Genomic DNA, 15,744 nt, shown 5'->3' on the forward strand with positions numbered 1-15,744 from the left:
CACAAGATTGGATTAAAAGACCATGGCTTTTCTCAGGTACATAGCAGTTTCAAACCCACACATCAGGGGTGGGCATGGATGAATGCTGATCATGGATTTTGATTTGCAAATTTGGATCACTGGGGCCCGGCTCTGAGAGTGACCATTGTTCCAGCCCACCCTGTACAAAAGCAGCATAGGAAACTTAAAGATGCCACACTTCCTCAGGGCTGTGGGGTACAGTTAGTTGAATGGCTGTATTTGCTGGACAGGTCAAGAAACATATTCAGGCAAAGAAAAACTGATATTAATTATATCAGAATTATAAGATTCTGGACAGAATTACAAGAAGGAAGTTCATTGGACTGGTGGAAATTAATAATAGATAGAAATAGGATCCACACAAAGGAATGAAGTGTGCTAGAATTAGAAAATATGGCAGTAAATATAAGAGACATTTCCATCCCTTTTAAATTTCTTTAGAAGATTATGAAATCACCAAATTGACTCTAAATTTTACATGACAAAGTAAGGACTTACAATGGCCAAATTAATTCTGAAATAAATGAAATTGAAGGACTTATCCTACCTGATTATAAGACTTAATATAAAGCTACAGTAATCATGGTAGTGTAATATTATTCTAAAGATAGGCATATAAATGAATGAAACAGGATAGACGGTTCAGAAATAGACATGCACATATGTGGTCAATCGATTTTTGGCCAAAATGCCAAGGTAAGTCAATAGGGAAAAACAGGTGTTTTCAATGGATGATGCTGAAGCAGCCGGATATTGTGATTGTTAGGTTCTGATGTCAACTTGTCCAGGTGAGGATGCTGAGTTGTCTGCTCAGGAACGCAGTGGCCTGCAAGGATATTTCATGGCTGATTGATAAACCAGAAGACCGGCTTATTAAATCATTAGACAGTTGATTGCTGATTACATCTGCCATCAACTAAGGCCATGTTTGCCACAAAACATAATCCAATCAGTTGAAGACTTTTAAGAAAAAGAGAGACTTTTTCGCTGTTTCTTCAGCCAGTGAGCCTCTCCTGAGAAGTTCATCCAGACCCTTCATCAGAGCTGCCAGCTTCACAGCCTGCCCTATGGATTTTGGGCTCTTCCATTCCCATGGTTGTGTGAGAAACTTTTATAAATCTCATATTGATAGATCTCTTCTGTTGGTTCTGTTTCTCTAGAGAACCCAGACTAATACAGATACCTATATATAAGAAAATGAATCTCAACCCCCACCTCATACCTTACATACAGTTAACTGAGAATAGGCCGTAGATCTAAACATAAAAATTAAAACTATAAAATTCAAGAAGAAAATATCTGTGAGCCTAGGATAAGAAAGACTACATAAGATACAAAAGGAACAAACCATAAAGTTTAAAATGACAAACTGTAGGGTCCATGGGTGGTTCAGTGCTAGAATGCTTGCCTTTCCCTGTTGAAATTACCTTGGCATTTTTGTCAAAAATCAATTGACTACATATGTATTCGATTTCCAGACCATGCATCCTCCCCGCCAAAAAATGACAAATTAGATTTTAGTAATATTTAAAATATCTGTTCATTGAATAAAGTGTGAAGCAAATAACAATATAAGCAACAGACTAAGTGAATATGTTTGCATTACATACATCTATCAAAGACATCTAGAATATATAAAGCACATTTAAAATTCAATGAAAAGTAAGAAAAGATTTAATAAAAATCTAAAAATTTAATAAAAATAGGCAAAAAAAGTTCAACAGAAACTTTACCCAAAACAACAGAAACTTTCATAAACTGTATTCTTTGTGGCTCATTATCAACTATTTAGGTTCTGTGAACTTCCTGAAACTATACATAAAATTTTAGCTATGTAAATATGTCAGTTTTTCCAGTTTTTCTGATAAACATCTCATGGTGTCCACCAAATTCTCAAAAATGTAAATCATGGAAAGATTAGGAATACTATCCACTACACAAAATTTTAGCTATGTAAATATGTCAGTTTTCCAGTTTTTCTGATAAACATCTCATGGTGTCCACCAAATTCTCAAAAATGTAAACCATGGAAAGATTAGGAATACTATCCACTTACCAGAAATTTAGACTTGAAAGACAAAAGCATTGTCAGCAAGCTGATTGAATTGAGGTGCTTCCAACTCTGGCTACAAGTTAATACATAATTAGATTATAAAACAATATGGTCTTGTCATCATAGGTTCTCTGCTGCTGCTAAAAATTTAGACCCTATAGGTTTAAGTGTAGGTAATAAATTTATTTGGGAGGTAATTATATCTTGAACTTTCTTGTCCTGAATGAGAGGAAACAACCCTCTTTTTCAGGGCTCCAAGCTTCTGAAAAAATTATTGAGCTAGAAATGATCCTTATGTGATTCCTAATTGTTTCCAGAAAAGATAAATGCTTTAAAAATGTTTCGATTATTTCATTTATAATTTTTTGAAAGTCTTTGTAAAATTATTTTGAGTTTAATCAAACAAAAACAAGCTTATCACTTTTTATTAGAGCAGAGACTTTTTTTAGTCGTTCTTCTGAGATCTTAAAATATGAGTCAAAAGTACCACTTTATCAAAGGACAATTCTCTCTTTTTTTTAATACTTTTTTTTTTTTACATGGGCAGGCACCGGGAATCGAACCCGGGTCCTCTGGCATGGCAGGCAAGTATTCTTGCCTGCTGAGCCACCGTGGTCCAACAATTCTCTTTTTATTATTTTTTTTATTTAGAACCTGAACCTGTAGAACTTGAAGACATTTTAATAGATGAAAAGCTTGCAGAGGTAGAGGAAGAAAAGAAGGAGGAGGAAGAAGAACTAGAAATAGGTGCAGAACAATCAACAATACCAGCCAATTTGGAACGACTTTGGTCCTTCACCTGTGACTTAACCAAAGGTCTTAATGTGAGCAGCCTTACGTGGAATAAAACAAATCCAGTAAGTTATCAGAGATTTAGAAATTCCATCTCTAACATTTAAGGGCAGGTGTCAATTTCAAATGAAGTATTGTTTTTCTCAGATATTGGGCAAGGATTTAAATTGGCACAACACCTAGTTTTAAAATGGCTTTGAAGCAAAGTCATGTTTCAAAAAAGGGAGAAACGAAAATATAAAAACGTCACTATGATTATTTTAGGAGATGCAGTGGGGACATTAAAACTCTTTGAATCCATGTTAGTTACTGAGAAGTGAATTAGAGAGAATATGATTGATTTACTTAAACATATACCAAATCTCATGCACCTAAATTTTTTTTTGATTTTTTATTTATTAAAAAAATAAGAGGGCGGGCCGCGGTGGCTCAGCGGGCAAAGTGCTTGCCTGCCATGCCGGAGGACCTCGGTTCGATTCCCGGCCCCAGCCCATGTAAAAAACAAACGAACAAACAAAATACAATAAAAACAAGAAAATGTTTAAAAATGTTTCCCTTCCTTCCTTCCATCCTTCCTTCCTTCTCTCTGTCTTTCCTTCCCTTCCTCCCTCTCTCTTTAAAAAAAAAAAAAAAAAAAAATAAGAACAAACAAAAACATTAACATATAATTCCGTTCTACATATATATTCAGTAATTCTCAATATCATCACATAGTTGCATATTCACCATTTCTTAGAACATTTGCATCAATTCAGAAAAAGAAAAAGACAACAGAAAAAGAAATAAAACAATATTAGAAAAAAAAAGATTATACATACCATACCCCTTACCCCTCACTTTAATTTATCACTAGCATTTCAAACTAAATTTATTTTAACATTTGTTCCCCCTATTAGTTGTTTTTATTCCATATGTTCTACTCGTTTCTTGACAAGGTAGATAAAAGGAGCATCAGACACAAGGTTTTCACAGTCACACAGTCACATTGTGACAGCTATATCATTATTCAATCATCCTCAAGAAACATGGCTACTGGAACACAGCTCTACATTTTCAGGAAGTTCCCTCCAGCCTCTCCATTACATCTTGAATAACAAGATGAGATCTACTTAATGCATAATAACCTCCAGGACAACCTCTCGACTCTGTTTGGAATCTCTCAGCCATTGACACTTAGTCTCATTTCACTCTTCCCCCTTTTGGTCGAGAAGGTATTCTCAATTCCTTGATGCTAAGTCTCAGCTCATTCTAGGGTTTTTCTCAATCCCTTGATGCTGAGTCTCAGCTCATTCTAGGATTTCTGTCCCACGTTGCCAGGAAGGTCCACACCCCTGGGAGTCATGTCCCACATAGACAGGGGGAGGGTGGTGAGATTGCTTGTTGTGTTGGCTGGAGAGAGAGGCCACATCTGAGCAACAAAAGAGGCTCTCTTGGGGGTGACTTTTAGGCCTAAATTTTAAGTAGACTTGACCTATCCTTTGTGGGGTTAAGTTTCATATGAACAAACCCTAAGACTGGGGGCTCAGCCTATGGCTTTGGTTTTATTCTCACTGCTTGTGAGAATATCAAGAATTCAACTCGGGGAAGTTCATGCACCTAAATTTGTCTTCTAAAAGTAACCATATTCAGAAATATCTGCTTAACTCAGTAGTGCTACAAATGTACAAAATAATTTGAGATTCCTTTAGAAACTATTACAACTAATCATAGCAAATACTTAAATAGCACTTGCTATTGTCAGGCACTGTTGTATTTTGTGTTAACACAACAGCTCTATAAAGGAGGAACTATTATTTTTCTCATTATGTTGATGAGGAAACTGAATTTCAAAGGATAAGTAACATGCTCAATATTACACAACTACTAAGTGAAACAGGCAGAATTCAAACCCAGATATCTGGCTTCAGGTTCTTGCTCTTAACTACTGCACTGCTAGAAAACATCTTGGGGCAAGTAAGATGAATGATCAAGCTGGGAATGTTGTGTTTGCTTTTTTAAAAAGAGATGATTATAGAGTAACAGGACTAATTTTTCTCGAGGAGCTTAGAACTGGTTCTAAAAATATTTCCCAGTTGGCAGTTACAAAAATCTTCTGTATAATGGCAGTATCTTTGGAATAAATATTTAGTGTAAAGTGGTTAAAACTAATTGTGTAAATTAAATTGTTTTATGTATATTTAGGAATTACATTCATTATTGTATGGTCATATCTTAGGAGGTGTTATGTGCAAACATGATAGTTATGGTTCTTAAACAGAAAGTTTATAACCATCTTTGTTGAAACCTAAATATCACATTATGGTAATTATGTGTGATTATTTTTAATAAAAAGTGTACTTTAGTACATTTAGCATTGGTTTTATTTTATAAAACTGTATTTGGAAACATAGATAAATGGAATTTAAAAAATCAGTACTAACAGACTGTAAATGAAACAGTCTGTAAATGAAGATAAATAACCTGCTTTTAGAAACTGAATATCCTTCCATTTTAAAAAGTAATATCTTGCTACTGAGATTGAAATTAAGTCATTTTGAATGAATCCTGATAAAAATATATAACAGATGGCATCTATAATATTTATTAATTCATTCCACACATATTTATTGAATATTTGCTTTTGCCAGGCACTCTGTTAAGGCCCTAGAGATACAGTAGTAATTGAGTCATACATACACCCACGCATACAATAGTTTGCTGTGTGCTTTGATAGAAAAATAAATAGTGGTATGGGTGCACATAAGAGAGGCTCCTGAAGATCTCTTAGAGGAAGTAGCACCTATGCGCAGTCTAGAAGAGATGAAATAAGGGTTTGTCAAGGTCAGGTTCAAATGGGTAGTGGTGAAGAGTTTTAAGACAAAGGGAATGACTGAGTGGATACTGGTCTGAAAGTAGGGTGGTAGCAAGAAAATATATATATATTTTTTAATAAAGATATTCTGATTAGAAAACAAAGAACTGTGTTCAGTCAACCACTAAACATTTTTCTATATGTGCTTATAAATGCATTTTTAAAAAATGATCTGCCTTTTACTAAGTGCCTCTTATTTCTCATTTGAAATGATTAGGACATCCTCAGACACATCTATTCTGAACATAATATTATAATATCTTAGCACAATCTTGGAAGATCACCTCAGTATGTTGACATAACTTGTTAGCAACTTGTTCTTTTTAGGTACTTATTCTTCAGTCTGAAAAGGTGAAAAGCATTATACTGATTAATTATTTTGCTTAGGGAGATGGAAGTATAGAATAACAATATATGCTATCTTGGTATTGTTTCCTCTTAATTGAAATGTCTTATCACAGTTTCTAACACAGTTCATCAGTATGTTGCTCCTTACACTTACCATCATTTTCATGCCATCTTCTCTTGTTTTAAATGTATTTTTCTGACTTTCAGGACCTTTTGGCTGTTGGCTATGGGCACTTTGGATTTAAAGAACAAAAAAGAGGATTGGCTTGTTGCTGGTCGCTAAAGAATCCCATGGTAACCCAAACAGGAATAAAATCCCATTTTGATTTAATTAATTAAATGTTGACATAATTATCATACATTACATGTGATATGGTAAATAAAAATCAATGAAATTTTATCAGGCAAGATCTTCTCTGATTATCTTTATAATTCTTCTAATTATAAAGAAGAATGAATTTGCAAATGAAAAGCCTCTGAAAAATTATGTTTGTTTTACTACTGGGTTGTTTCTTAAAATACAAATAATTTCTTATCATCTGACCTCTGCTATCCTCAGTGAATATAAAATAGATTAATATGACTATCTTACTGCCATGAATTTTTGAACAAGAATGAATAAAAGTTGTAACTTTTTTTTTTTTGCTAACCAATATTAGTCAGTCTGTTATTTTACAGCTTTACATTTAGATTTAGTCTACAACTGAAATTTAGAATGTGAAACATATAAAAGGGTAGAAAAGCATATAAAAGTGATTGAAGTTTTTTCCTTAATAGCACCAGTCTAGTCAGGAAGCTAAGTTTATATAGCATAAAAAAAAGGGAGAAGCAATTTTAAACACGTGGAGGAATGGCATAGGATCCATCATCAGTAACTTGTTCCTTTTTCCATGTAGGTGGTTAGAAACAGCAAGAAATTTAGATTAGAAATAGAAACAAAGCAAATAAAACCTCTTGACAGAGTTGTAGAACAGATAACCTTAGAGAATTTTGAAGCTTTTTCTATTCATTGTTTAGAAATCCAGGGCATCTGAAACAGATATTGGAAGACAGGAATATATACTATAAGATGATTTGGTTGGGGTCCCTTAATTGTTTCTGTAAGAATGTGATGTTCACATAATTCTTCTGAAAGATTGCCAGAAGTTGATAATTACTGTAGGAGTCCATGCTATATTTCTTAAAGCCATTGAGCTCTGAGGAGCTGTGGTTTTATCAAGTAAAGCCATGGTTTTATCAAAGTAACCTAACAAATGAGGCTTTGTTCTCATCTGTACCAGAAGATAGTAAGAGTAACTGAATGTCCATTCCTCTTCTCACATCCCCATTATCACTAGCCTGGTTTCAGCCACCATTAAATCCTGCCTGGATTACAGCAACAGCTAAAAATTGCCCTTTTATTTCTTTTTGCCCCTTTATACTCCATCCTCCTCATAGTTGCCAGAGTGATTTTTAAAAATTTTTTAATTAAAAATATAACAATAAACAAACACAAACATTCTTAATTTATGATCATTCTGTTCTACATATATAATCTGTAATTCACAATATCATCACATAGTTGCATATTCATCATCATGATCATTTCTTAGAACAGTCACATCATTTCAGAAAAAGAAAAAAAAAGACAACAGAAAAAAATTCATACACACCATACCCCTTACCCCCCCTTTCATTGATCACTAGCATATCAATCTAAATTTATTTTAACATTTGTTCCCCCTATTATTTATTTTTATTTGATATGTTTTATTCGTCCGTTGATAAGGTAGATAAAAGGAGCATCAGACACAAGGTTTTCACAATCACACAGTCATATTGTGAAAGTATATCATTATACAATCATCTTCAAGAAACACGGCTACTGGAGCACAGCTCTACATTTTCAGGCAGTTCCCTCCAGCCTCTCCATTACATCTTGACTAACAAGGTGATATCTATTTAATGCGTAAGAATAACCTCCAAGATAACCTCTCGACTCTGTTTGGAATGTCTCAGCCATTGACACTTTATTTTGTCTCATTTCACTCTTCCCCCTTTTGGTCAAGAAGGTCTTCTCAATCCCTTGATGCTGAGTCTCAGCTCATTTTAGGATTTCTGCCCCATGTTGCCAGGAAGGTCTACACCCCTGGGAGTCATGTCCCATGTAGACGGGGGGAGGGCAGTGAGTTTGCTTGTTGTGTTGTCAGGAGAGAGAGGCCACATCTGAGCAACAAAAGAGGTTCTCTTGGGGGTTACTCTTAGGCCTTTTAAGTAGGCTTGACCTATCCTTTGTGGAGTTAAGTTTCATATGAACAAACCCCAAGATTGGGGGCTCTACCTATTGCTTTGGTTGTCCTCACTGTTTGTGAGAATATCAAGAATTCAACTTGGGGAAGTTGAATTTTCCTCCTTTTTCACCATTCCCCAAAGGGAACTTTGCAAAAACTATTTATTCACTGTTCAAATCCGGAGTGATTTTTTTTAAAGCATAAATCAAGTCATATTAAACTCCTACTTAAAACTCCTCACTGTATTCCCATTTCAAATAGATGCTTTTACTGTGACCTACACAAAAGATTTAAAATTCAATATATATTTTTTTAATTCAGTGGCCAGAACGTATTTATCAGAGTGTACATGGAGTTACCGCTGTGGATTTTTCTATTGGAGCACCTAATCTTTTAGCAGTTGGCTACCACAATGGCACAATTGCAATTTATAATGTACAGAGCAACACTAATGTTCCAGTTCTGGATAGTAGGTAAGAATCCAAAAATAAGATAAACATATATTAGATGCTTTTTTAGAGCGAACTAGAGTGAATATTTGTGTTGTTATTGAAAGTGACTTCATTAAATTTGAAATGTTTAATAATTACTCATATTGTTCTCTCCAGCTGAAATGCTTTATTCTAATCTCTCCTTCATCTTCTTTTCTGCCCACTTTTCACCAACAACCTTTCTTTGGGTCGATAATTTATGCTTATTTTTAAACCTTGTTTAGGCATCACCTCCCCCAGGAAACCTCCCCATTCCTTTATTTTGTGCACCCTATATATACCTATATCATAGTACTTTATCACATTGTGTATGAATTATTTGTTTACATATATATCTTCCTGAGAAGACATAAGTTCCTTTAGGGCAATGGTTGAGTCTTTCTTACTCTTGTATACTCAGGGTATCAAACAATATCAAGTATGCAACAGGAGGACATTAAATGTTTGATTACTAAGCAATAGATGAATGAATGAATGAGTCATATTGTGAAAACGAAAAAGTTATAGGTGAAAGGTATTAAATATATTAGTTTTTTGAATAATTAGATGCCAGTGAGGCTAAAATGAGGCAGTACCTTTGTATCATTGAATAAAACTTAACTAGGACTTGAAATAGGCATTAAAACAGGGGTTCCTAATTTTAACTTTGAAATTATTTGCATAGTTTTGTAAAACAGGCCTTTGTGCTTGTTTTTGAGAAAGTTCATAACTTTTACCAAATACTCAAATATATCTATGATTTTAAAAGTTTCAGAGTGACTGCATTGGAGGGCTCATATAAAAAGAAATCAAGGGAGTCAATACTAAAGAACAGAATAACCCAGTAATCTAATGGGTAAATAGGCATGACCTGAGAAGTGATTTTAATTTTTCAGAGTAATTTTGAGTCTCAGCCATGGGGGAAAAAATCAAGCCAGTGGGCAAATCTGACACATAGGAAGAAGGGTGAGGTAATTGTTTATTTTAAAACTTAAAATACCGATTGAGTTAGGCTATGATAAAATAATGTTTATAAAGAAAGATGAAGATGCAGTGCTTTTATTCAATGTGTCTAAAATAAACTAAAAGTCAGAATGTATGCAACTAAACTGGTAAAAAGAAATAGAGTAAGAGAAGTATGTTCTAAAAAGAAAGAAAATATATGCCCTTGTATATTCCTGTTTATTTTTATTTTTTTGGCTTCTCAAGTAAATACTATGCCATGAGTTGACTTAAACAGTGGGAATTTATTAGCTCACGGTTTTGAGGTTAGCGGGAAAGTTCAATTCAAGTCATCATCAAGGTAATGCTTTCTCCCTGAAGACTGGTATCCTGGGGCTGGCTGCAGTGATCCTTGGCCCTTACTTTTCTGTCACGTGGCAGTGCACGTGGCAGCTTCTCCTGACCTCTCTATTATCTTCCAGGTTCTACTGACTTTAGTTTCTGGCTGCTCCCTCTGTGACTCTCTCCGAGTTTCATTCTGCTTGTAAGGGACTTCAGTAATAGGATTAAGGCCTATCCTGAGCCTTAACTGAAGTAACCTCATCAAAAGGTCCTACTTAAACTGGGCTCACACCCACAGGAATGGATTATATTTTGGAGGGTACAAATAATGCTCCAGGGAGCTGCCTTATCATATTTGAAAAAACTTTTAAAATTATTATAATAATTCTGAATTTAGTACTTTTGCCTGTTTTAGTGAATCTCCTCAAAAACATTTGGGACCTGTATGGCAGCTACAATGGATAGAACAAGATAGAGGAACAACAGGTGATGACAAAAGAGAAATACTTGTTTCTATATCAGCAGATGGAAGAATCTCCAAATGGGTTATACGGAAAGGACTGGACTGTCATGGTAAGAAGAAAAAAATTAAATTATCTTTCTCATGTAATATGCCAAATTAAATATTCCTAGTGAAGCTCTTGTGAGAGGTGACACATTTTGGTTTGACAAAAAACCACGAGGCTTGGTCATTGTTTTCCAAGCATCTAGTTCTGAAATTGGCTAATTTGAACCTGGTTACATACAAAAAGATGGTAGAAAGCATAATATTATTATGCATAAGGAGCATACATGATGTTTGCATCATATTTTCATGTGGCAATAAGTTATATATATGTATATATATGTTTTTTTTTAATAAAGATTTGATGCGATTGAGGCGAACTGCTGTTAGCAGCAATAAGAAAGGAGGAGAAAAGGAAAAGAAAGGTGAAGCTTTGATTTCTCGACAGGCTCCTGGAATGTGTTTTGCTTTTCATCCCAAGGTAAATTATTTCAATCCATTGTTCACTATTGCATTCAACTTCTAAGAGTTGAAGTGTGTTAAAATATAAAGCAAGAAAAAAAATGATTAACATATTAATGAATATTCTACATTGTGAGTAAAAAAAAATAAAAATCATAGACCCAGTTGCCAATCGTGTAGAATGGCACATTCCAATTGACTAGACTGTGTCCTTTCTCTGCTTTTCCAGATGAAAGAAAGGTATATATGTTTGAGGAATTATGGAAGGATTCTTTTTTCAACTGCATGCTGAACTTGAGTGCTCCTCCTTGCTCGTCTGTGGTACTCTGCAGCTCTATCATAATTATAGAAATCAAATCCACTATAGTGGTCCTATACATTTAAATAAGAGAGGTAATTTTCAGCATTTGGGAGTCAGGAAGACCACTTAAGTTCATGCTTATCAAAACCAAAATCAAATCTGAGTACAGTTAATGAAATTCTACTTTTGTTCATTCTTTTTATCTCAAGTACTTCGGAATCAGAAAATTCAGTCCCTATGCTAGACCTCTAAGAAAATCGTTTTCTGTAATATATAATATTAGGTATCTCTTTAGTGACACATCATCTACCTAATAATGCAAACCAAAACCTGAACTCCTTCTCTGTTCTACTTTATCATCCCAATCATATTTAAGTCTTATTTCCTCATCCCTTACAGTCCAAGTTTGTTACTGTTAATGTAGTTCAGGCCTCATTTTTTTCACTTTTGCTACTAAAGCAATCTTTTAGCTACCTTCATTCTCAAGTGTCTACCTTTCACCTTGACTCTTCTCAGTATAGGTAGGGGAAGGGGTAAGGAGATGGGAAGTGGACCTCCCCCCACCCCTCAGGAAATATTTGGCAGATATTTTTGGTTGCTGCAGTTGTAGTGGGGGCTGGAGTTTGTACCTGGCATATAACTGGCAGAAGCCAAGGCTACTGTGAAAATCCTACAATGCACAAGAAAACTATATCCCTACACAAATAATTATCTGGTCAATAAGGTCAATAGTACTGGTTTGAGAAACCCTGGACTGGTATCCTGGAAAAGTCCTTGACATAAGGAATTCGAGACAGTTATGTAGTCAGTAAATAAAGCAGTTTTACTTCTTTTCTAATCTGGTTGCCTTTTATTTCAATTTCTTGCCTGATTACGCTGGCCAGAAGTTATAGTACAATGATGAATACAAGTAGTGAAAGCAGCATCCCTATTTTGTTCCTGATCTTAGGGGAAAATATTCAGTCTTGTACCGTTAAATATGAGATGTCAACTTCAACTTCAGGGTTTTTGTAGATGCTATTCATCAGGTTGAGGAAGTTCTGCCACATTACAAGTTTTCTCAGAGGTTTTTAACTTTTTTTTTTTTTTTTTTGTATTTTCTAAAGAAGACCATACCATAATCGTTCTTCCATTTCTGGCTTATTTTGCCTCACCAAATGTTTCACACATTCATTCACATTGCATGCCCCATGACTTCATTCCTTTTTGTAGCAGCACAACATTCATTCATAAGTATACACCATTGTTCATCAATCTACTTCTCAGTCAGTGCATCCTTCAGCCACCTGCATTCATCAGGCACCATGTATAGTGCCCAAAGTCCACAGTCCATCAACACTCTCAATTTTAGATAATTTCATTGTTCCCAAGAGAAAGAAAACCAATAAACACACCCTTGCCAAATAGGAAATCTCAATCTCCTCTTATTGGATACTGAATTTTATTAAATGCTTCATCTATTGAGCTGCCACATAGTTTCTCATTTAAGTTTGTTAATATGATGAATTACATTGACTAGTTTCTGAGTGTTTATTCTTGCACTAAATCTCACAATCATGATTTCTTACTCATTACTCTTGTAACGTATTATAAGATACAATATGCTAAAGTTATGTTTAGAAAATTTACATCTTTTTTTAATGAAGGATATTGGTATTTAGTTTTCTTTTAATATTTTTTTCTGATTTTGGTATCAGGGTAATGCTGGCCTTAGAATGAATTGAGGAGTCCTCTACCATCTTTAATTTTTTGGAAGAGTATGCACAGACTTAAAATCATTTCTTTTTTTATATAAATATACAGCTATTATATTTTTAATCAAAACTTTATATTTTTTCTATAAATGTCGTATGCATTCATTTGTTATGTTCCTATATGCTTTAAATATCTTACTGCTATTGTGACTGTTATATTTTTATATTGTATTTCTACTTGGTTAGTGATGTGCAGAGGAATGATAAATTATTAAAATTATTTCTTAATTAGATGTTTGATAAAAAGAAATCAGTGAAGCTGTCTAGACCTGGAGGTTTCTTTGTGAGACAGTTTTGAACTACAATTCTAGATTTTTAATAGATATAAGGCTATTAAGATTATCTAGTTCCTTTGAGTAATTTGTTTTCAGGAAATTTGTTTATTTCCCATAAGTTGTTGTATTATCCTTTTATAATAGAATCCTTCTCATTCCTAATATTAATAATTTGTGTCTTCTCATTTCCTAATTAGTCTGGCTAGAAAGTTCATCGGCATTATGGATCTTCTCAAGGAACCAGCTTTTGGTTTCAATGAATTTCACTATTGTTTTTCTGTTTTCTATTTCATTGATTTCTTCTTTGATCTTAATTATATACTTTCTTCTGCTAACTTTGGTTTTAATGTACTATTCTTCTAATATCTTAAGATAGGAGCTGAGATCACTGATTTGCAACTTTTCTTCTTTTCTAATATAAGCAATTATACTATAATCTATCCCTGCATACTGCTTTTAGGAGCATCCTACAAATTCTCATATGTTGTGTTTTCATTTTCATTCTGTTCAAAATACAGAATTTTTTTCTTTGACTTCTTCTTTAATATATGTGCTATTTACGAGTGTGTCATTAAAATAGTTGGGAACTTTCCAAGGATCTTTCAATTATTGATTTCAAATTCAATCCTGTCATGGTTAGAGAGCATACTTAGTCTACCTTGAAACTTTTTAAATTTATTGATATTTATTTTATAGCCCAGAATATGGTCTATATTGGTAAATATTTCTTGCACACTTACAAAAAAGATGTACATTCTCCTGTTTTGGGGTGGAGTGTTTTATAAATGTCAGTCAGGTCAAGTTGGTTGATGGTGGTGTTTAAGTCCACTATTTTTTTTTCTATTTCTTCATCAATTATTGGGAGAGAGTGATATTGAAATCTCTGACTATAATTGTAGATTTGTCATTTTTCCTTGTAGTTCTATAGGTTTTTTTTCAACTTTTTTTTTTGTATAGTATAACATATATACAAACCAAAAAAATAAAAAAGCAATAGTTTTCAAAGCACTCTTCAACAAGTGGTTACAGGATAGATCCCAGAGTTTGTCATGGGCTAATATATAATCTCATATTTTTCCTTCTAGCTGCTCCAGAATAGAGGAGGCTAGAGGGTTTAAATACTTTTTTATCACCACAATTGACTTTTTTCCCTTCTTTTTTGTGAAAAAATAGCATATATACATAAAAGCTATAAATTTCAAAGCACAGCACCACTGTAGTTCTGTAAGTTTTTGCTTCATATATTTTGAAGCCTCATTATTAGGTACTTAATTTTTAAAATTGTTAATGTCTTCTTTATTTTGCTCCCTTATCATTATGAAATTCTTTATAACTGGTAATATTCTTTTCTCTAAGATCTATTTAGTTTGCCACTCCAGCTTTCTTTTATGTAGTATTAGTATGGTTTATCATTTTCCATCCTTTTACTTAACTTATTTGTGTCTTTACATTTAAACTATTTTTTAAACATTTTTTATTGTGGAATATAACATATATATATATATAAAGCAGTAAATTTCCAAGTTAACAAGTAGTTATAGAACAGATTTTAAAGTTTGGTATGAGTTATAGTTCCATGATTTTTATTCTTTCTTCTAGCTGCTCCAAGTCACTGGAGACCAAAAGAAATATCAATATAATGATTCAGTAGTCATACTCATCTGTTAAATCCTGTCTTCTCTGTTATACTCCTCCTTCTCTCTTTTTTCTTTTTTTGTGAAAAATAACATACAAAAATGCAATAAATGTCAAAGTACGTTGCAACAATTAGTTGTAGAACAGATTTCAGAGTTTGCATGGGTTATAACGCACACTTTTAGGTTTTTACTTCTAGCTGCTTTAAGGTACTGGAACCTAAAATAAATATCAATATAATGATTCAGGACTCAAAAGAGTAGGTTACACTTTTAACTATGATCAGGAAACTGCTCAGGAAATCCTCAGTACAATAACAGATCAGCAAATATCTGAAAAAAAATGAGAAAGCCATGTGGATATCTGAGGGGAAGAGATTTCCAAACAGGTATAAAGTCCTTAGAGAGGACATTCGGGCAATATGGCTGGAGTGACCAGGGGTTGGGGCATGGGGGTGGGGGTGGAGTGCAGATAGAGAGCGGAAGATAAAGTCAGAGAATTAAGAGGGACCAAGTCATGCAAGACCTCCTAAACCACTTTTTTTTTTTTTTTTTTTTTTTTTAAAGGAAGGAAAGACAGAGAAGGAAGGAAGGATGGAAGGAAGGGAAACATTTTTAAACATTTTCTTGTTTTTATTATATTTTGTTTGTTTGTTTTGGTTTTTACATGGGCTGGGGCCGGGAATCGAACCGGGGTCCTCCGGCACGGCAGGCAAGCACTTTG

General features: G+C 33.9%; 1 protein-coding gene across 4 annotated transcripts in view; it reads left to right on the forward strand.

Annotated features, from left to right (window-relative positions):
• Positions 1-15,744, forward strand: part of DNAI4 (dynein axonemal intermediate chain 4) — a 131,706-nt gene that overhangs the window by 101,262 nt on the left and 14,700 nt on the right. For all 4 annotated transcript variants that reach the window (XM_077120662.1, XM_077120659.1, XM_077120661.1 and 1 more), the window contains 5 exons: positions 2,726-2,931; positions 6,273-6,359; positions 8,657-8,808; positions 10,505-10,662; positions 10,954-11,075. In XM_077120662.1, coding sequence (XP_076976777.1) covers positions 2,726-2,931; positions 6,273-6,359; positions 8,657-8,808; positions 10,505-10,662; positions 10,954-11,075 — 725 coding nt within the window. The remainder of the gene's footprint in view (positions 1-2,725; positions 2,932-6,272; positions 6,360-8,656; positions 8,809-10,504; positions 10,663-10,953; positions 11,076-15,744) is intronic.

Source organism: Tamandua tetradactyla, chromosome 11 (assembly GCF_023851605.1).
Source record: "Tamandua tetradactyla isolate mTamTet1 chromosome 11, mTamTet1.pri, whole genome shotgun sequence".
Lineage (NCBI taxonomy): Eukaryota > Metazoa > Chordata > Mammalia > Pilosa > Myrmecophagidae > Tamandua > Tamandua tetradactyla.